Genomic DNA, 22706 nt, shown 5'->3' on the forward strand with positions numbered 1-22706 from the left:
GTTCTCTGCCGCGTGGCGAGTTTGGTGGCAGGAGGACTATGTCTCTATTAAGCCGGCCAGGTCTTGTGGGAAGGTTTTATTCCCCCGTTTCCCTTCTTCACCTTCACCGACTACCGTCCACGGGTTGGTTTGGGTAATGAGGACGTGCATACCGTACCGTATGCTAATTGTTCACCGTCTGTTGTGTGGAAAAACGGAAAATGGCAATTAAGTAATTTAACCGGAGCAAGAAAACTTTTTCCTTCCCCGCTCAATGCCACTCAAGTGGTGGGGTTTCCGGGCGTGCTGGAAGTGATTGTCGCTGATGATGACATGGTGGGACATGGGGGAATGATGCTCGGGCTCTAGACGTTTGTTTAACGGTTGCTCCGTTGACAGATTTACCACCGACATGATGTACCGGCCAGGTAATGGAGATTGATGACTTTCTGCCATTATATTTCTGTTCTTCCTGGCTCAAGATAGCTGTTTTGAGACTTTAAACTTTACATAATAACTTCTAATTGATTTGGGACGTGGAGATAATTTTCAGAACAAAAAAGTGATAATTTTTCATGCTGAATTCGTCTGTGAGATTGATTTTTGTGTGTAAAAAAACCTTACTAATCTAGAATTTCTGTTTGATTGATTCAAACAAGCGTTTTCGACTCCTTTCTTCATCCCTCTGTCTCTTCAATTTCAATTCTAAAAACAATACTTTCCCCCTGTGATAGGCCGTACCGACCCATGTGAATGTGAGCGGTTTGTGTGTGCGATTTAATTTGAAAGCTGCCTTTATTTATGAGCATAAACAACGCAATGATAAGCGTTGAGCGTACCCAGTGGCATGTATGTTTGTTTGGTGATTAAAATTCATGTATTGTACAGTAAAGCGAAGTAAGGGAGTGCAGGGAGTGTTGAAATGTGTTTTTGCTGATAAGTTTTGCAAAGAAAAAACTCGGCAAAACAAAGCTATTCAATTCAGCGTTAGCATGGTAATATAATTCGTACCCCGGGTTGAGCTAGAGCTCATTTGCTAATGAATGTAATAAAAATAAAAGGTATTTAGAAAACAATAAAAATGACACAACGTTTGTTTGGAGCGCTTGTATTATGTGTAAAAGAAAAGTATTAAATTAAATGGTAGAACATTGCCCAATACTAATAAAAGCCAATCAATTATAAAATAAAAAGAGAGTAAAAACAGAAAAGAGCAAAAAAAATGGGAGAGAGCAGAGCAATCAAAAAGCAAAACTATAATAAAAGGTAAAATAAGCAACAATAGAACGAGATACACACACATACACTCACTAAGCAACTAGAGAAAGTGCAAGAGTGAGAGAGAGTAATGGAGCGAGAAAACTACTAGATCATGTGTCATTACAGTTCTGCACAAAAAAACGTCGACACCAGGCGTTAGAATTTTTTGTTAGTAATTCCGTTTAGCTAAAAAAAATATGTTTTTTCATTATTTAAAATACATTTTATCATAAAGCATTGAAAAATTCAGGATTCAGTAGCATCCTTTTTTCCATTATTCCACTGTTTACCGTCACACACTCACATACAATCATCGCTTCAATCGCTCTCTACAGCTGGAAGACAATTTGTCGCCTGATGTACGCAGCAACTAACACTCTCCCGCACATCGCACACAGCAAAAATCACCTCCCCGCAAGGGGGTTGCCCACAAAGCGTGGGGGGGAGCATGAATGATGGCGGCTGCATCTCGATCGGGCGGGCCTTCCTCGCGCCGGGCTGGAAGCGATTGTGCACACTCTGTCGGTTGTTGCCGTTGCGGCTGGTTCATTGCTGCTGCTGCTGCTGGAAGTTGGTCGATTGTTTCGTTCGAGTGCGGCGCGATAGCAAACCGGGGAACCGAGCCCCGGGACGGATCGTGCTGATCGTGAGTTATTGGGGGTTTTGTGCGGGATTCCTGCCCCATTTGCCCCACTGGTTCAATCAGGTTTGTGAGCAGAGCTGATGGGTAATGGCCATGCAGTGGTAAGACGGCACAACACGCGCCTTGCACTTACACAGCGAACGATGATAAGAGCCGTGCAGGAAGACATTACCTTTACCGTGGTAAGGTACTGTAGGTAGAGGCTGATAAAAAAGAGCCCCATTGAGGCATCTTGAGGCAACACCGCACAAGACACATCGAAGGTATGAGTCAAAAAGGCATTACGGTACGCAGACCAGCGCACAGGGAGTGATTGATAAGACGGTTCGATTAGATTACAGCGGTAACCAAACCTCTGCAGTCTCGTGTGTCTCTCCTGCTGGCAAACGAACGAACGAATCGCTACGACTTCCGCGCTCAGCAGTCTCACCTGACATCGGATAGTGTGTGAACCGGTTCCTTGTCGCGTCGCGAGTTACCCGAGGGGAGTTTGGCTCGATCTTTCACTTAGTAATAGCCATTAATTTCTTCCCTCGAAAGCAGTCTTAAAAATCAGTGCGTGTTTGTGTGCGTGTGAATTGTTTCGGCACGATCCTCCTCATCTAAACCCGACGCGGATAAGATCAACAGGTAGCCTTTCGGGCCCGTGTCGGTTTCTCCTCAGCATCTTGTTCCATCACACGTCGTCTCGTCGGCGTCTATTTCGTATTTCGCTCTTAAGACGGTGCGTTTCGTCGTGTTTCCTTCTTATTTCCTCATAATTAACCCTTAGCATTTTTTGTTGGTGTGTGTGTGCATGCGTGCGCCGATTATCAGCGCCAAACGGCGGTCCGATTTCACGGTCGTGTCACTCGGCGTTCGGCTGTGGGTGTGTGTGTGCCCATCAATTGAGCCGCGCGAGCGCGCGTCCGGGCCGTGATGGACGGGTCGACGGCGTCCGGGTCGACAGTCTTCGTGATGCGCTCAAGATGAGATGGCACCGTGTGACACTGTGTCACCGGCCGGACGGACAATCGGACCGACACCACACGCACCCCCGCCCGGTGGGTGCTTGTGTGTTTGTGCGTGATTAGGGGCGCAAAGCGTGCGCGTGCGTAAATTTTGAGCGAAAGAATTAGTGACAAAGTGGAAAAGTGAAAAAGTGGTAATAATAAAAAAAATCTTGCCCGGCAAATCGTGCCACACTTCAAACGATTGTGGGACGCCTTTAAGAGGAGGCCCCGCTTTAAGAGAAGCGAAGTAGAAAGTAAGAAAGAGAACGCTAAAAATCGTTTTATGATGTGTTGAAAAAAAGCGTTTCATAAAATTAGGAAATAACGACAAAAGAGAGAAAGAGAGCGCACAAAAAAATCAAAGTGTGGGAAGTATAGAGCAGCACAGCACAGGAAGGCGGTGATCCCTGGATGTGAAAATTTGACAGTTGAAAACACAGCGCCTACTGCAACTAATTAAGCTTGGCCTGCTCGCTCCATAATCGTTGTGCTGCAACGGACGTCGGAGATGCACCCAAGGTGAACACAGTGATATCATGTGTGTATGTATTCGGCGTGTGTGTGTGTGCTCGCTATCACTGTGGATTACGAATACCGTGAATACGCGTGAACGTGATAATGAAATGGAAAAATAGATCACACCACCGAGAGGGTGTGTGAAGTTCAAGTGTTTCGCCAAAGTGTTCCAAGTGTGTCTGTGTGTGTTAGTGGCTCAGTCCCCCATCCCCCTCCTGTGCCCCTTTCGGTGTGTAGCGCGATGTATAAATTAATGTCAATTATGGCATGAAAATTAGTGACCAGCGGGTATTTGTTTTACACCAAAGTACGTGCACCGGTACGAGAGCCGTGCGACTGTCCGACGCTCCGCCACCGCATCTAAACGGACTATTCTTACAACCTCATCGTGACATCGGAACCCCCCGGTAGTATAGTACAGTAGTACACTATTGAACGGGGTGGGTTTTAGTACGACCCTACTACCCCTTGTGCGGAATGACGAGTGTGGCGCGGGAGATACGTTAGTTACAGCACACCCGCGCGCGCGGTCATGTCATCGGCAGCAATGTTCTAATTAATGGTGCTACTGCTGCTGCTGCTTCTTCCTCGTTTGATCTGTGCGTGTGTGCGAATGTGTGTGTGTGTAGATGGCCGGTGTGACCACAGCGTATGTGCGCACGAGAGAGAGAGAGAGAGAGTTTTGGGGCGTAAAAGTGCTGTGAGACAAAAACGGCGGTGATGTGCGTGCAAAGATTAATGCGAAGTTTAATTCCAAAAGCCGTCGTCCAGTGCCCGGGCCACTACCGTCCAGCGTAAAGATTAATGGTTGTTTTTTTTTTTTTGTTTTTAAAACCCAGGGGAATTCTTGTCGGTTGAGCTATGTGTGTGATTTTTTAACGAGCAAAGGGGAATTGGAAGACAATTCTAAACTTGATCCTCAAGAATGTTGTTTTGTTGAAGTATGTTTTGGTGTATTAGTATATATATACAAACAAGAATTGGAGCTCCTCAGTACCAGTAATGTTGATCAAGACCTCACTCGTTTGCATGAAATGTGTAACGCTAGCCTGTCTAGGCCTCATCACTTATCTGTGAGGATATCAGTCAGTGGAGTGTGGCTCTTATCACTAAGACACTGGCGCATGTCCTATTATGAGGAGGTCTCCGCTTAACGTCCCATTGCAAGTCTGCACCAGTAGTATAGAGAGTGAGAGAGATAATGTAATCTGTTGTCCACCTGCACCAAGATCACGAACGCACACATATGACACACGATGTGCCAGTAGTAACCCCAGTACAAACCATTCCCCAAGATCACGAACGTGCGCGCGAAAAAACTGTCTGGTTCGGGATATTGATAGCGTTGATGTGTCTTCGTTTCACTCCCTCCCTTGCCGTGACTTCCCAGACGGCATTGTGTTTCGTTTAAATGACTTTTTTGTTTTGTTCGACTTTCTATGGTTTATCTTGTCTCTAAAGCACTGTTCTAAAATTAGCCAATCTCTTCTGCTGCTGCTGCTGCTGCTTTGGCTATTGTTGTTGTGGATGACGGAACGGTGTCACTGCGGGCAGAGAGCGTTGATTGGTTGCGTGGTTTGTGGTTGCGGGACCAGATGTGGTCACCAGCGCACGAACTTGACACGGCTGCGAACCTACACCGTCCTCCCAGCTGGGGTTGGTTGATGGATCTGACGGATGTGAAGGGAAAAGATTGTCTCGCTGCTATTGCAAACCACTTTCGGGCAGGGACGGTTCTCTTCGGGTTTCGTACACAACACAGACCCGTCGGTTTGTCGCTCTTTGTTGTGAGGGTTTGCGAAGGAGTTTTCTTTTCCGTGGAGGAATACTTGTTTATCGATACACACTAGTAGCACTCGTATCGCGTAAGGCGTTGTCGCACGTGTTTGGCAGTTCGGGGCAAGGCGTGATAAGTGACGATGACTTTTGCTTGGCGTCACAGGTATTGGGTGAATCATTTTATGTTTGATAAGTGATTTTGGAATTCGATTAAAATGGTTAGGGCATGACTGCGTCATGTTTGGTCAAAGTTGCATATTTCTTGATGATGTCATGAAGGGATTGATGTTGAACAGGCAATACTATACAAAATCTACGATTTCTACGAAAATAGAATGAAGGATTTTGTATTCATTGGCCATTATAGGATTTCTTGTGCACTAAAAGCCCTATTATGAAGATGTTACAATACTCCAGTTCCTAATATATATTCAATTTTCATAGAACATCAAGCAATGGTTAGAACGAATGAACGAACAAAAATGATTCGTTGTTTTCATAATTAGGAATTATTGATTTTGACACATAAAATGTCATAAATTGTTAAGGCTCTATTTTTACCGAAATAAACTATTATATGCTGGAATACTGCCATTCAAATACTCATTATGTAGCAGGTTATTATTCTTTTAAAGGCTTGATTACAAGAGATTTCAAATCGTAGTCTTGTCTATGATTTTAATGGTTCTAATACAAGAGCGACTCAAGCACTTCAACGAATTTACTAAAGACTTTTAGGATATATGAAATCATCTGAAGCAATAGGACTGGAGCCTTTCTTATTGAATTTTGATGATTCTATCGATCTGATTCTGACATTCTGATGATTCTGATGATGACTTATGTTCTTCTTCGTTACGACCCATAATCTTACAAACACTTAGACATAGATTCCAAAATAGTGTTATTAGAGCCTATGGAGAAGTCATCAAGTCTAGGTCAAGATCTTGCAGTGTTATATCTTTCATGAATTCGATATGTTTCCAGCATCTGATAAGTTCTACACAACAAGATTCTAGAATTTATAACAATTTCGGTTCGTCTATAGCAGTTTTTGAGTCGATTATTAACAACTTTAGACAATCATGTATTATTTATTTATTTATTACACTGTGGTGATAATCATTTCTTATTGCTACATCACTATTTCATGAAGCAAAATTATTTCAACAAAACCTCGACTTCAAACCGACGTATATTGCACGTCCATTTTATAGCCTAAGGAGAATTGAAGCTAGTTGTAAACAGCTTTACTAGTAGAAGCCCAGGTTCCAGCTGCAGTAATCCGCCCGGGTCCGGCACTAGAGCAAATACCATAGTTTTGCTGTAGATAGTGGCTTGACCTGGACATGGATTCCAGCTCGGGCAAACCTTTACGTAACACAGTTTGATAAGGGCAGCTGCATAACGTTGTTTCACGTACAGGGCGGCGGCAGTGGTGCAGAAAAGTGTGCCAAGAAATGAATCAAATCGCTGTCAAGCTAGCTGTGAGTAGCAGCTCGAAGCAGAAGCGTCAAGGGTGTTGCCATTAAAAACTGTCCATCAAACGCCAACACCGACCATATAAACACACGCACGCACACACGCCGATGGGATTCACGTGCCCTTTTTGAGTTGAGTGTTTCCAATCTTATCAGCAACTGGACGAACGCCAAAGGGGTCGATTAAACGCCGAACGCTCTAAAGAAATTCACCTTTGGGAGGTTCCCCGGCTGTTCTAAGAGGAGGTCTAATGCGAGGAGAGGCTCCTAACCACCATCAAAGCAATGTGGGGCAGTTAGTAAACACTGTTCGCTTATGTAAAAACGCATCGACGAGTGTTTGTGTTTGTAAACATTGATCCGGACAATACACGCGACACGGTATACCACTTCGGCGGGGCCCACTTCCGACTGAAGTAGGCGAGTGTTGCGATTGTTGTTTGCTGTCACAGCCAGATCCGCCATCATCCGCCACCGGGAACGTCTCGTTTGGCATGAGTCCAACAACACGTTTCGAGCACGGGATGAGCATCTTCGCAAGGATGCGGCCAGAATGTGTAGTTTTGAGCTGTTTGGAGCTGCAACCGAATGTGTGTCCGTCCCAGCATCATCGATTATTGGGGTAGTCTTGAAACGGTGTTTTTGAAACACTTTGTATTTCACATCACAAGTTTTAGTGCGTGTTTTACGACGGTGATCGTTTCCCAGGTTTCCGAGCAACAAATTCGTTTTATGCTGCCTTGCCGCGATTATTGCTGCGATTCCGTTCGGCGATCGTATTGGGCATGCAAGCGATCGTTAAAACACGACAAGAATTTCTGTTTCAATGCTCATCCTACGCGTTTTGGGAAGTTGTTTGCGGTGGGATGTGAAGTAAGAAGTGGTGGTGATGTATGTTAGAGAGTGTTTGAGGAGATTTAAATCGTTTTAAATTAAACAAATAAGGGACGATCATGTAGTGAATGTTTTGACCAGTACAAATTCCTTTATTAATTAAAGTATGCAGAAGGAGAAGTAAGTTTAAAAAATCAAAGCCTCATTGTTTAAAATTATAAAAATAAGACAAAAAATGTTTTTAGCCGACTGGGAAGAAGAATATTTTGAGTTGCAAGATATCTAAACAAGCTAAGCATATAAGAATAAGCGATCCTTAGGATCAGTTATTAATATTTAGAGCAGTTCAGCTAGATATTATCTGGAAACATTTTAAGGTGTGTTTAGAGGTTCTGTGCACGGATTTAGTTACTGTAAGATTTTACAGTACTTACCTCTGCTCTACCTACCTCGTATTTACTTTATATTTACTGCTCTGCTTTGCTGGTTACCTGCAATTGATAAATTATTATTTACTACAGTTTTGATAATTTTGAATTATTTTTTCATGTAGTTAGATGTTAGATGCTTTGAAATGTTTATCTTTTTTAATCCTGAAAGCAACTTTCAGTTTTTTCCACAATTAAAACTCTAACAAGTCTAATTTACTGTAAAATCAAAGAAGAAAGTTTAAGTAAAAATGAATATAATTGTGATCGGTTTTGGGAAGATAAAACACATGTGGATTGCAATGCATTCGAAAATTTCAATAATGTACTTTTTTGGCACTTTAAAATCATCTAAATACAACTTTACTTCTACCAGTGTCCTTTCTATTGGCACATTTGTCCTATATCATCTTATCAACTAAAAAAAAAGATCCATTGTTTTTGCTGTCTCTTTCTCCTAATCAAACGTCACCCGCCGTCTGATTGCAATAAATTTACACTCAATAAGTGTAATCCTTAACTCACTCCCCACCAGGTCGACTTCACAACTCAAACCCGCACCACACAACTGTACTGATTGCCGCCTTGCCCATCCCGTGTTGTTTGCTTTGGCATTATTTACACCCCGCGCCGGTATCAATTTAAGAACAGGCAATAGATACTCGTAAAAATTGCTATTACTTGCGTGCCCAACCGCCACCGGACCGATTATACCCGTCTTACCCCGTCTGCACACTTTTTCGAGTGAGAGAAAAGTTTTGTGTTGTTGTGCTTTGGCTTTCGGGAGGATTTGCTTTGGGGGCCACTGATTTACGATCGCGCTGTGAAAGGAATTTAATGTACTTGCGGCCGCCAGCCCGAAACTGCGTAGCGCCAGAGTAGCCAGAGTTTGTGTATGTGTGTGTGTGTGTTTGTGTAAGTGTGATAAACGTACTCATAGTGTATTTTTTATATTTTGAGTAAAAAGAGCCTCTCCTCCTCTTCCTGTTTGGGTCGCGATGTTTGATGTCGTTTTGTGGCTGATCGTGGCAGTTGGTTGACTTCTTTCTGTTGTTACTATTTGGAATAGAAAAAAAAATTGAAATGGTTTAGTGTATTTTTAATGTTTCGGGAAAGGATGGTGGGAAATTATGTTGGCTGTGTATTTTTAGCAAAACCGGAACACGTATCTCGTTCTGTCCTTTTCTCACGCTGCGATCGTAAAAAAAAACGGTGTTTCTAAAAAAGAGGTTTCCCCAGTAAAGTTATTGCCACTGTTTAGTGTTTAGAGTTTAAAAATATGTGTCTGTGTCTGTGTTGTTACTGTTTACACCTTCCTTTCTCTACCCACTAGAGAAGAAGGGTGGGTTGTAAAAGAATTCAAGTGTAAATTATTCTATTGTCTCGCAGGGACGGCGTGAACCATTCGTTGCTTATTTATTGCAATCCCATCCCGCTGGCCGTAGTTTGTGATTTGTTTTGCTCTAAATGAATCCGTCACTGTGAGTGGGTGTGTTTTTGTGTGCCTTTTTCTCAATAGGGATCGCAATCCCAACCACTGGAGCAACAGAACCTCGTGTGTGTGCGCGGAAATAATGCTAATAACGGCCCGTGAGCGTCCGTGTCGATCGAACTCAATCGATGAGAGATCCCCGTGCTTGCTGTGATAGTATAGTTTAAAGTAAACGAGTGAAAAGCGTACATGCGCTGCTGTAGGCCGTAGTTTCCTTCGCTTCTCCCACGGCTTCTCCAACGATGGATACGCAGGAACAGAACCAGGTGGAAATACAGTCAGTGAACCCGGTACCGAATCGGCGCCCGATCAACGATCTACACTATACCGCCATCAACAGTAACTTCCGGCAGCAGAGCAAGCTAAACAGCGGTAGCAACACATCGCCACCGGGCAGCTCCGCCGGTGGTAGTGAGGAAACGAAGGCCTTACTTCCGACGGTGGGCCCAAGTGGGCGCAAGTTTGTGATCGTACCATGCCAGACGGGTGGAGCGATCGGAGACCCAGGTGGAACGGTCCCTAGTGGCAGTGGTGGTGTGAATGGGGCCCCGATAGTGAAGGTAGAACCTGGTGAGGGTTCGCTGTCGAGTGGACCGAGCTCGATCACAGTGCCCACGGCACCCGTTGGGACGTATTTGAAGCCGAAATATTTCAACAGTCTACGATCGGTACGATCAGGTAGGGCAGAGTGTGTGCACAGTAACAATAAATGCCATCTTAAACCAATGCCATCCTCTCCAAACAGCGAACGATCCGCAAGGGTTGGCGAATGTGCAGCAGCCGCAAACGACGATCGTCCGCAGCGGTTCGTACATATTCAGCGATGTCGGAGGTACGCCGCGGCTGTTTTCCGATGCCACCTCGATCCGATCGCTCGCGTCGATCGGGATGGGATCGACCGATGGGCGGCGTATGGTCATCCGGCGGGTGCCGAACTCACCGAACGAGCTGCTCACCATGATTAACCCACCGACGTAAGTTGTTCGTAATGCAGGAGCTCCAGGAGCGGTTGGAGTCACTACTCTTAAGATATCTCGCAGTGCCTGACGGTAGCGCGTAAGATCATTATCTCACACTAAATGGTGCGTAGTAGTGCGAGATGGTGAAGAATTATTCAATTGAGCCGATTCTTCATCTGAACGGAGAGGGATACAATTCAAGGGAAAGTGATTAACGCCCCGACACGCGATCGTGCGTGCCATTGCGTGACGCACAGGCAGCATTTCTTTCTTTAATAATGACCCAGATAACAGCGTTCCGTGCGTTACTAGATTACACAATTGTTGAGGGATAATGGAATCAAATTGAGTTAGCGATGCTGCACCTTTTTTCGACAGCAGCAGCAGTAGCATTGACAATGTACGATAAAGCAGGTACTAGAATGTCGTTTTCGCCTTCGAACTCATCGGGAGCGCTCAAGTTCTTTTGAAGTCAGACAACGACAGAGAGAGAGAGCGCGCGAGCGTCAAACAGTTGCAATTACCTCCAATCTTGTCCGCAAAGCGGGAGTTTGTGGTTTACCACAATCGTCTGTTTATATAAGGCGCAGCCGCGCTGTCAGGCTGCATCAATCTCTCGCAAACGTGCGACCACCGAAAGCCCAATCTCATCGCACACAGCGTGGCACGTTGCCGTCTGATATGAATGCTTAAATTTGTCAACCCACATTTTGCGCCGAGTCCCCACACACACACACACTGCGACAGAGAGACAGTTTGAGGTTTCGGAAAGTGTCTCTGCGCACGTCTGGCGGAATGAGGTCAGCTGCTCCACCTCCCACCGGTGCCCTGTGAATTATGCGGATTAAATTGGCACCGGCGGAATGGAGCGTGGACGTGGTCATTCCACGCGCCAGGTCGCTTAGGCATCGCTGTGGCTAACATTCCCCGGTCCGGTGTCGTTCTAATCCATTCAGCCGAGTTCGGCTCAATTGAGGAAATTGTCATCAGCGGGGATGTGCTGGTACAGGGGAATTGCGTTCGATTAGCCACTCCGGTCCCCCTCCCGCTGGTTTAAGGTACGCGCGGGGTGACAGCACTCGAAAAATGGCCCAGTTAGTAGTAAGTAGCACTATGTCTGTTGCAAAATGTGGCACTGATTGTGTGGGGGGATGGAAAGTGTGCGAATAATCATGTAGCATTGCAGAACATATGGAAAGAATCACAGGGTTTGCATCACACTAGTAGGTGGAAACGATCTACAAAGGACACTTGACAGGCGTGTTTTGAGATCGTAAAACTCAAATTTGTGTTGGCAACTGCTACAACCCATTTACCATAATCAAGAATCAGACGCTCGTTGTTCTTGAGCAGTGAATTTGACGTTGAATGGATGTTTTATACATTCTAATAAGACTATTGGGTGGTGCTTTAATAGTTTTCGTTCCCGGCTTCTGTAAATCCGCAAAGAGGATAAAGAAGGGAAAATGTTATTAGCATCATTGTTGGGAGAAATTTTCATACAAATCGTTTGGAAGTTTTATTATCATTTTTAGTTAGTAAAGCACGTACAATTCATTAAAATGTTTTCAATAAATAATAAGGTTTGGTTTAGCAATCGACTTTAAGCATATAAATATTTGGAGCATTGAATATGCCTCCGTTTTTTAGCTAAAGTTTTATGTTTTTCTGTATACTTTTAGAGCTTTTGGTGACAATCAACATATTGGCGTAAAGTTCTACACAGTGATACCGTGATGTATAGGCTTTCAATGCTTATGAGAACTTATACAAACTTTCATTCCTTCTTCTTCTTCTTCTTTGGCACAACCACCTTTGTCGGTCAGGCCTGCCTGAAGCACTCTAATGGACTTCGTTTTCAGTGACTTATTGAGTTCCCCATAGCAGGATAGTCATGGCTCACGGGTCCATTCGAGGCTTGAGTCCATGACGTGCATGTTTTTAAATCGTTCGAGTTAACGACTGTACTATGAGTCCGGCACTTGTTGACTTGCGAATAATGTATTTTTATATGGTATGTTGCGGCTCACGATTCTTTTTTTTGAGTTTGAAAGTGATTATTTAGCTTTGTAATCCCATACCATACTAATCACTAGTTTTCGCAAAGGCTTTGGAAAAGAGAAGCTTGTATTAAGGGTTACAGAAGCGTTTATCAAGATTTTATTGTTTATGTTTCTTTCCTCAAGTCTAAACGTTTTTATTTTGGAAAGGAGTTGTGGAGATATTTCATCTAGCGATGCCAATTTATTTGATGTTACAACATGTTATCATTAAATCCTCCAGATTTTCATTTAAAACGTTAGCCATGGCTATTCCTAGTGCTGTGATTAATTAGATGACAAGTAGAGAAGCTAAAAATGTAACATTTTACGTGTAAATTAATGCAATATATGACTCTTATATGAGATGTTTGTATAATGTTGACTAATTTAGGGGGAAAAAACAAATCATGCTTAATCTGTTAGGAAGATTTTTTCACATATTTGTGTCTAAGAGCCAGACTTTTATATGTATTATACAGATAGTGTAGGATGCCGTTTATCCGACAGTCCGTATATCCGTGTTGTTGAGAAGTGACAGTTAAATACAAAGCTGACATTGAGTGCTGAAAAAAACTGACTAGCTTTTAGCAAAACATAATTCAAACTAATAAAATAAACCTTCAACAATTTATGATAAAAACCTTATGGGTCCAAGAATGTTATTCGTGTTATTCGAGTAATAGGGCAATGTACCGATATACAATAAAACAGTAGAATATTGAAATATCATGATAAAAGATGCCTGAAAATGGTTTGAATGTGTTCCTGCTCAGGTACACATCAATTGCTATTGTACCTCATAAAAGCTATTGTTTCTCTAATCTCCACTCCAAAAGAAAGCCAATGACAAAAACAATCTTTTATTGCATAATTGGCAGCACAGATGTTGTTAGCCTGCACGCTAGCAAACATCCTTATGAGATGTCATTAACGCGTATAGGCCTTTCTTCCCCACATAAAAAGGGAGTAAAACACTAAACCTTATTACCTGCCCGCTTCGTTCGGTTTGTTTGTGTAGTTTTTTTTTGCGGCCAGCACAGCTCAGTATCAGTGTCTGCTGCTCCATTTCAAGGCACACGAATCATATCTCCCGCCAGCAGCTGCCGGTCGCTTGGCAAAGGCCGTGAATTCGGTGGACAAATATTTAACCATCGTCATAAACCAACTGAACCATTAGCGTGTCACTGTGCGCAAACGTGTACTTGACGTTGCCGGACCAGTTTCCCCTTCTGCCGCACACGCTTACCCTCGTTCCGTGCCCAATGCCGCACAGAAAGAGACAGTTTGCTTTGCTGGGCGATTAAAGTGTCCGGTTGGATGATAAATATCGGATATAGTGCGATAACGAGCAGTGATCTACACGAGCGAGAATACAGTGCGCAGTTGGAGAGTTGCGCTGGAATTTTCATAAATCAGTTGTTAAGTAATTTAAAAATTTAACTAATGCGATCAAAAGATGTCAATGTTCCATGCATTATTTTATTATAATAATATTTATATTTCAATATACTATCTTCACGTGCGCTGCTCCATCTTCGACTGTACCGTAAATGGAATTCAGACCACATTTCCTCCGGCACGACCATTGTTGTCACAGACGATTATCACCTGCCCTGATATGACGTTGATGGACCGTATTGCACATCCGAAAGGCTGGTGGCTGGTGCCATGTCGTGGCAGGGAACAAAAAAAAACGCCCAAAAGCTTGGATGTTGCCACGGGGGGCCTGCACAGTCCACTCAGTGCGATCCGGAACGTGAACCGGTACGAATCGCTCCAGGCTTCGATCCAGTTTCATCAGGGATCAAGGGGTCTTAGTGGTGATTTAAAGATCCTTGGTGTTGTGTCCCGTGATCTCAGTCGTGCTATCACTGTTGCAAGCACAGGCAGACCAAGGAAAAGAGCTTAAAGTTTAACTCTGGTAGACAAAGTGTATCACTTGTCGCGCTTTGAAGTGAATATGGTGTAGTGTTGTGAGAGTTTTTGCAACTTTTCAAAGCACACCCATACATACGTGTTCAGAATGAGTGTGCAGGGCGGCTGCAAGCTAGAGCCTACGGCTAATGGCGTTGAAAGGATCGAGCATCATCATCCGTTAAAAATGCCTGTTCAAGCGAATGGAACACCCGGATCGACGGATAGAACGCCCCTGATGACGGGGATACCGAGCTATCCGAATAGTCCGGTCATGATGCGAAGATACATTGGAGAGTAAGTGAAGCAAAGGCTACCAAAAAAAAAGTTGAGTTTTAAGTGATCAACACGAATCCTCAAACAGTGCCTGTGAGATAATTTCGATTTGCTCGTAAAAGAGATAAGCATTTAAGCAAATGTTAAAGAAATTTATAATCAGTGACCTTTGCTAGGTTTGTTGACAGCATACAACATCCGTCCAGAGATGAGGAACACGTGTGTCTAACTTTTATGTGCATCTTTTCATGATGGATTAAGATTAGGAGGACCAAGCAGCGTCTGATCTTTAAGCATTCGCATGTTCAAGCGTCCGTAGACTCTGCCTCCGTTGTGTTTGTCTTGGTCCAGACAGTCAAGCATTTAATAGATATGTTGTTAGATTTATGTCTCATACAAAATGGTTACATTTTTGCAACGGATGATGAGAAAAGGCGTTCCTGGCATGCTGATGGCGGCACATTTAGAGCACAATGAACAATTGTATTTAAACGAACTCATACGTACTTTTACCACATTTCGCTCATCTCCAAAAGTTCATTGCACAAACCGCAAACGGTCTGGAATTGTGCAAGATATCATTTCACGAAACACAACTCCTCGATGGCATTCCTCTCGGACAAACCCGATCGTTCTCAATTTCGATGGTTCTAGTAGTATGTCACGATGATTGTTCATTTCCGTCATTTCATTTAGAAACGGCTGAATTTTGATGCTTTTACTGTATACTCACACAAACGGCACGCAGACGATGAAGACCCGAAAGACTTTTCATGTCAGTGAAGAGCGCTAATTATGTGAATCATATGATGAGGACCAACATTTCCCAAAAAAGTCGTATGTAAACGATTGGTAAATAAGATTGTCCGGCATCCAAAATAGATCACAGTATCATATTTATTGCTATCCTTGGCGATGAACGATAATGATCGTGTAATTCACTTGGTGTAATGCTCGACTCGATTGATTAACACTTCTACCAGACCAAATAAACGAATGCGAAGGTATGTTGAGACATACGATAGCCGTTTGCTGATACGGGCTGAAATTACATCCCTTCGGTGGAGGCTTCGGGGTTCTGCGACCTTGCGCCGTGTTGTTTGTACTCGTGTGTGTGTGAGTTTGAACGATGTTAATTAGTTTGCGCAACACGATCGCCGGTGGAAGGTGCTGAATATCCAAAAACCGATATTATGCTCCCAGCAAAGCAGGAAGTGAGCTTATCCCCGTTCAAACAGTGGTAGGGGAAAAAAGTGCTCCAAATCCGCTTTTGGTTATGTGATAACAGGAAGTCTTTTGACACCTTGTGTGCGCCGGACAAGGGAGAACGTTTCGTGTTTGTTGTTTGAATATTGTTTTCTTTAATGGTTTGGCTGCTTTAAACCTGGGCAGTTAGGTTAACATTTAGACTGCAGATGCTAAATAGTCATTCTATTGGCGCCTCAAGGTCTTAATTTATGCTTCAATGTTGATGCGACTAATTTGTGATCTTAATTTCATTGTGAATCTTCAAAAATAACTTAAAATAAGGCTTTGTCAATTTTTCGCTACTAAGAAACTATTATTAATCCTCTTCCAACCACTCTTTTGCAGTCCACCCGATGAAACGTACGAGAATGAAAGCTACGGCGGCATGTCGGATGAATCCGATCTTGATAATCTCAAACCGCGCAAGCAGCACTGGGCGAACAAGATGCAGTTCGTGCTGGCCTGCATCGGATACTCGGTCGGGCTGGGAAATGTGTGGCGATTTCCGTATCTGTGTTACAAGAGTGGAGGAGGTAACAAACGACACCAGCACCGCCCGCAGTAGCATTGACCCTCTAACGCGGCCCCTCTTCCCGTTTTCGTAGGTGTGTTTCTCGTGCCCTACTTCATCATTCTGCTGATCTGTGGAATTCCCATGCTGTTCATGGAGCTGGCCGTCGGCCAGTATACGGGCCGCGGACCGATCGGTGCACTAGGGCAGCTCTGTCCACTGTTTAAAGGTAGGTAGCAATGTTAAACCATAAATGTCACACTACACAAAGGGTTCGTCGCTTGCAGCTAGCGCGAGTCGTTCGATGTGCTGACAGGCGGTCGTTAAATTTAGAATTAATTTCTCCCCCAAAAACCTCACCCAATTAAGCAGGCTGTGTCAACAGTGCACTTAAAAAATGAACGCAAATAAAGCTGCGCTGCCAGCGGTTTATGAATGAAGCCGGCACACAGGGGCTGCCGGCGGGAGGAAATCTAAATTGTGAATGACGGCTCAATTCATTAATGGCACGCTCGGATGGCAAACCAACCGGGAGCACTAATGATCAGTGAGTTCAGCAGTTGGAGAACTTTATTCCCTTCTTCCTCCCTAGCGCTTTACCTCCGCTTCTGCTCGACCCTAGACCGAGGTCAGTTGGGTTATAAATCTCGACCGAACCTTACCGCTTGATCTCGCTCCGGGAACAGTGGCGTGAAATAGCTCTGACTGGGTAGGCGGTTCGGTGATGTCACGACGGGACAAGAAATGTGTTTGCACAGAGCTTCCTGCTTTGGTGGGGACAAGCGAAACTCGTGGTTTACAAGTTTGCTAATGGATTACAGTAATCAATTATAAATGCACACAGAGCTTCCAACTGGAGGAGCGAATAGAGGTAGCAGCAAGTATTTGTTTGGTTTGTTTTTATTATTTAAAATCATTGAACTGCCTTTTTCATGCACCAAACCAAACATAAACGAATTGTTGAACATTATTTTCTATCCTAATCTGCTCTCTGAAGCTCTCTGAAAGATGTTAAACAGTTTAAAAAGGTTTAATTTTATAGGAAATTATTTACTAATTTTACCGAACATCAACCTTTGGTTGGTTGAATGCTTCATAATTTCATTTCATTTTATTCTTCATTAATAAATTTAACCAAAATTCTCCATGTTAGCTTTAAATTCATCCCTAATGACTGCTTAAAGAAGTTGTTTGTGCTGTATTTAATTCATTTAGTCATTTTGGACACGATCAATCATCTTGCCTAAGTGTTCTCCACATTTAGACAAGAGCATCTCCGACAGCACATTGTCAACACTTACAACAATCAGCCGTTGATTGATGGAACAATTATTAAAGAAGAATTGTAAAAATCAACACTTGTTAACTGCGATGGAATGCACTTTACCTGCATCTGCAACCGTTCCATCCCCTCCCATCGTACCAGCAGTAGCAAACTAAACGGTGTCGTGACGGTGTCGCATTTATTTATGCTAATGACCAACAGCCCCCTCGCAGCGTGGCTGCTGAGTACGGCAGTGAAGTGTCAATCATTAATCATTGGTCGATGGCCGTTGGCGCGCAGCGGCACGGTGCAAAACGAAAGTGTGCGTACTGGTGATCGTGTTTTAACATAATCGCTGTTGAATCGTACGCCTCACCAGATCGATGCTTAACGGTGGGCAGTCAACGCAGACAGCTTGGCACCTGGTTTTAATAAACGGTCGTTTTAACTGTCTTACGCCTTCACGAATAGAAGTAAGAGAGGGATAGGCGAAGTAAAAAAAAAATGCACAGACACACTAACCAGGAACAAGTTACGATCGATGGACCGCCCATTTGTGTACCACCGGCAAGATGGCGATCACGCGTAGCTGAATAAATCATTCATTAGCACCCGCGCCAGATCGATCGTCCATATCTTGTGATTGATAAATAATGCATGCGCAATGCGACTGTGAAGAGGGGGAGGGGGGATCGATAAGGGAGTTCGCTGCTAACGGACTTAAAGGGAGGTAGACATGATCCGGTGGTTAATCGAGCAGTTAAACGGTTATTTGCATTGTTTTGTTTGCGCCAGCAACCCCCCTATACTTACGGGGAAAGCTGTCACAATAAATCATGAAAATTTAAATACCATTTTAGCTACAGCGTGTTGAGTGAGGGAGGATAAAAACAAGCAGCCAGCAGCAATTGGGAATGTGGTTGTTGCATTATTGAGTTAGGTTAAGGTGTGGAGAATGGTTAAAGGTTTAAAAATAGCGTTGAAAAAATACACACGATTCTAAGCCGTTAGGTCATCTCCATCCCATATTGAACAGCGCGTTTCAATTAATTGATTTTTAATGAAGCTTCTTCTGCCTTTGGGAACAGCTTGATGATCGCCACTCGTACCGAACTGAAGCAGCTTTTTTTAATGATAATTTAATAGCATCGCTGATGCATCCGACCCTCAGGAAGGAAATGGCAAGAACAGAGAAGCCTTTTGATTTACTGCACTGCAATCGGACGCATTAATTAGATGGCCATGCATTTCCGCACCATAACGCACCACGTGGCGACTGTTGCGCAACGTACGCGAATGACACCGCGTGCCGTCTGTAATCAGAGCCATCGTTTCATAACAATGCTTTCCTGCTCCCGCTCCCCCCTCCCCCCCCCCCCCTTGACAATTGTCATCCGAATCCGGCTTTGCGTACACGAATGGTAGAGAACGGAACAAAAATGCATTCTAAATGGCATTAGATCATGGTGTGATTGCAGTTGCAGTGGATATAAAAAACGCATACACGCGTACCAGGGCGGCCGGTTTTGTGGGTTGTGATTTGAGCCATAATAGGCACATGCAACGGCAACATGATTTTATATATGTGGCACACAACAAAGTGGATTTTTTACGAGGTCCATTGAGGTATTTAATGTTGTTGGGCAATTGAGCCCTTTTTTGTTCTTCTTCTTAAGTACAACAGTTGTAGTCGGCCAAAGCCTTGATTAATGCATTATTATGGTTGACTGTCTGTGATTTGTTTGCCTTTAAAATTGATGTTTAAAATTAAGCTAGAGTAATTGTATCAGGTAATTTCGAAGATGAACAAAATAGCTGTTGAAATGCAATTGACTGTGTACAACTGAATATAAGAAGTTACGTGAACCAGTGACTCAATTTGTCAATGATCCTATATTACAAAATACAAACAACTACCAAGTATCATGTAAACTCCTCGATATATGCGGCAGTATCGTTAAATGTTCAGTATTAAGTTCAAATCTACAATGGGGCATGATTATTATATTCAAATACTACTGTGGGTACATCTAAAGACTAAATATAACTAGTTAATTACCAAAACATGTCTCCAGCCTATTCAGAAGTTTCCTTTCGTGATTGCCTATACCTTTTCCATCTGTGGTCTATATATTTTGATCGTTATCCAATTAAAAATGGGAGAACGACTCTTGTAACTGATCCAAAAATATATACTAAATCTAAATAGATTCCCTGACGTCTTCGGCGACTTGCTAATCGAGGATCATAACCATTTGTCTATGAAATTAGATGTTTAAACCAACATCAAGTAGCGAAATATCAAACCTATTCTTATTCATCCTTACCCAAGGTACCGGTCTGGCGAGTGTGGTCGTTTCATTCCTAATGTCCACGTACTACAGTGTGATCATTGCGTACGCAATCTACTACTTCTTCACCTCGTTCCGGCCGGAGCTCCCGTGGACGGACTGTTCGCACCGCTGGAACACACCGGACTGCTGGATACCGGAGCGCCTGAAGCACAACCTGACGCGCCCCGACATGTCCCGCACACCGACGGAGGAGTTTTTCGAGTAAGCCATCGCACATCGATCTCGGACTCAGGCTTCTTCAATATCCATTTAAACTTTGCCTGTTTTTTTTCCACAGAAATAAAGTGCTTCAGATAAGCCACGGCATTGAGTATCCGGGTGCGATGCGCTGGGAGCTGGTAGCGTGCCTGGTCTGTGCCTGGATACTGGTGTACTTTGCCATCTGGAAGTCGATCAAATCGTCGGCGAAAGTACGCTACCTTACCGCCACCCTGCCGTTTGTGCTGATTGTCGTATTTCTTGGCCGCTCACTCACACTGGAAGGAGCGGACAAGGGACTGCACTACTTCTTCCGCCCGAACTGGGAGGAGCTGGGTAGGGCTAACGTGAGTACAGTCTTGAAGTCAGCTTATCCTGGAGTCGTACAATCACAATCTTGCCTTCATACTCGCAGGTTTGGATCAATGCCGCAGCGCAGAACTTCAACTCAATCGGTATCGCGTTCGGTTCGATGATATCGTTCGCCAGCTACAACAAGTACAACAACAACATCCTGCACGACACGCTGGCAGTGTCGTTTGTGAATGCCATCACCAGTCTGCTCGTTGGCATCTTTGCCTTTGCAACGATTGGGAACATAGCGCTCGAGCAGAACACGACGGTCGAGAACGTGATCAGCGGTGGGCCCGGGTTGATCTTCGTGGTGTATCCACAGGCATTGGCGAAGATGCCGGCCGCTCAGCTGTGGGCCGTACTGTTCTTCTTCATGCTGCTATGCTTGGGTTTAAACAGTCAGGTAGGATCACTGAGAGTGACTTATTGGAAGCCTGTTCTTTAAATTAACTTCCTCTTTTTACACTCTCCAGTTCGCGATCGTCGAAGTTGTGGTTACCTCAATACAGGATGGATTTCCGCGGTGGATCAAGCGCAAGCTCGTCTACCACGAGCTGCTGGTGCTGATCGTGTGCGTCGTCTCGTTCTTTGCCGGGCTGCCCAATCTCATACAGGGCGGGATCTACTTCTTCCAGCTGATCGATCATTATGCGGCGTCTGTTTCGATCATGTTTCTGGCCTTCTTTGAGACAATCGCGATCGCCTGGTTCTATGGCATCAATCGGCTGTCGAAGAACGTGAAGCAAATGACGGGTCGGTATCCGTCGTTCTATTTGCGGTTCTGCTTGCTGATCGCTGTCCCACTGCTGTTGATCGTGAGTTTCAAGCGGATTTTCGGGGGAATACTGTAAGACTTGACTCATTTGTTCTATGCTCTTCCAGTCACTGTGGATATTTAGCTTGATCAACTACGAAGCGCCAACGTATCACAACGGAAAGTATCACTATCCGGGCTGGGCCCACGGGCTTGGATGGACCATTGCCTCCGCGTCCTTGGTTTGCATTCCATCCTATGCCGTGTATCAGATCGTTCGCGCTGAGGGCAATACGTTCGGCGAGGTAGGCGGAATTGTGGCGTGATCGTGTAGAACTTGAGAGTAATTTAACCTTGATCTCTTCTGCAGAAACTGTTAAACACACTGAAGCCAAACATCTACGAGTGTAAGATATGTGGTGAACATCATTGCGATCATGACTTTCCCGATGAGGAACTGGGACCGGAAATGACAATCGTGGAGTCAACATCCGGTGCTCCGCTCATACTGCAGCCGCCTCCTCCCGGACATCTACAGTACACACAGCTGCAGCAGCAACAGCAGCATCAACAGCAACATCAGCAATCACAAGACGAGCCAATGCTGCGTACCACCAATACTAACAGTCCTCCTCCAACCACTAACGGTCCACAGAATTCAAACTCTAACGGCGATACGCGATGATCCCCTTTGGTGCAAAAACCGTTGATCGTACCAATGACAAACAAAACATTGGAAAATTTAACCCATTTCTAGGTAATTGTTTAGCATTACAGATAAAAAACACAGCAAACCCCCAACCCCAACGTGTGCGGATAAAAGACAACTCAATAATTTTAGTTACAAACAGTGTGTCACCACCATCCACCCCAAACTTAGTTACCATATTGCGTGAGCACGTGATCGTGCATTCGTCGTGAAAGGCACCATTCTAATCCATTATCCGTAGACGATCGAGGCACGATCGCTACGATGCCGTGTTCATGCCTGTTTGCTCTTGGCAGCGATACGAGCCAATGAGCGAGTCTAGCGTTTTGGGGCGTCGTTACCTGGGCAATCATTGTACTAGGCTTTCTTTCTTTCTACTAGCGTGTAATATCGTGCAGGCTCCAAGAGCTTGCCGCTTCGTCGATGGTTGTGTAGAGAATTCGGAATCGTTCGTTAATGTTTTAATTTCTTCAGTGACAAACCAAGTTTAGTCGTGGCCTAGGAATAGAACGAATAAAAAGATGTACGATATTTGTAAAGCCCGGCTAGGCTCGGTTTCTGGAACGTAATAAAGTCAGAATACTAAAGGGTGTCTTATTATTTGGGGATCGTTCCAGGTACTACTTGCAGGAGATGATACTGAATTTATCCCAATCCTGGAGCCGATTTAGAGTTGCACCTATTTCGGAAAGAAACTGCTCCTGATCATGTGTTATCCC

The 22706-nt window shown here is 44.1% G+C and overlaps 1 protein-coding gene across 9 annotated transcripts; it reads left to right on the top strand.

Moving 5' to 3' along the window:
- Positions 1–1759: 1759 nt before the first annotated feature.
- Positions 1760–22574, top strand: LOC120900539 (sodium- and chloride-dependent GABA transporter ine). Of its 9 annotated transcripts, none has more exons than XM_040307658.1 (11): positions 1760–1945; positions 9302–10082; positions 10150–10378; positions 16189–16376; positions 16449–16583; positions 19951–20173; positions 20250–20517; positions 20586–20927; positions 20998–21339; positions 21407–21583; positions 21649–22574. In XM_040307658.1, exons 2-11 carry the CDS (start codon positions 9647–9649, stop codon positions 21961–21963), a joined length of 2655 nt encoding a protein of 884 aa, XP_040163592.1. In that variant the 5' UTR covers positions 1760–1945; positions 9302–9646; the 3' UTR covers positions 21964–22574. The 9 variants fall into 9 exon arrangements, with proteins under 9 accessions (XP_040163592.1, XP_040163596.1, XP_040163593.1 ...); XM_040307662.1 differs by having other exon boundaries at positions 9432–10082; XM_040307659.1 differs by having other exon boundaries at positions 1760–1885.
- Positions 22575–22706: the final 132 nt, after the last annotated feature.

Source organism: Anopheles arabiensis, chromosome 3, assembly GCF_016920715.1.
Source record: "Anopheles arabiensis isolate DONGOLA chromosome 3, AaraD3, whole genome shotgun sequence".
Taxonomy (NCBI): Eukaryota; Metazoa; Arthropoda; class Insecta; order Diptera; family Culicidae; genus Anopheles; species Anopheles arabiensis.

Excerpts from the sequence above, each read along its gene's own strand:
- LOC120900539 (XM_040307658.1), top strand. The coding sequence starts at position 9,647 with ATGGATACGCAGGAACAGAACCAGGTGGAAATACAGTCAGTGAACCCG. Across the intron at positions 10,379-16,188 it reads ACCATGATTAACCCACCGAC|TCCACCCGATGAAACGTACG; the intron begins GTAAGTTGTTCG and ends ACTCTTTTGCAG. Across the intron at positions 21,584-21,648 it reads AGGGCAATACGTTCGGCGAG|AAACTGTTAAACACACTGAA; the intron begins GTAGGCGGAATT and ends TCTCTTCTGCAG.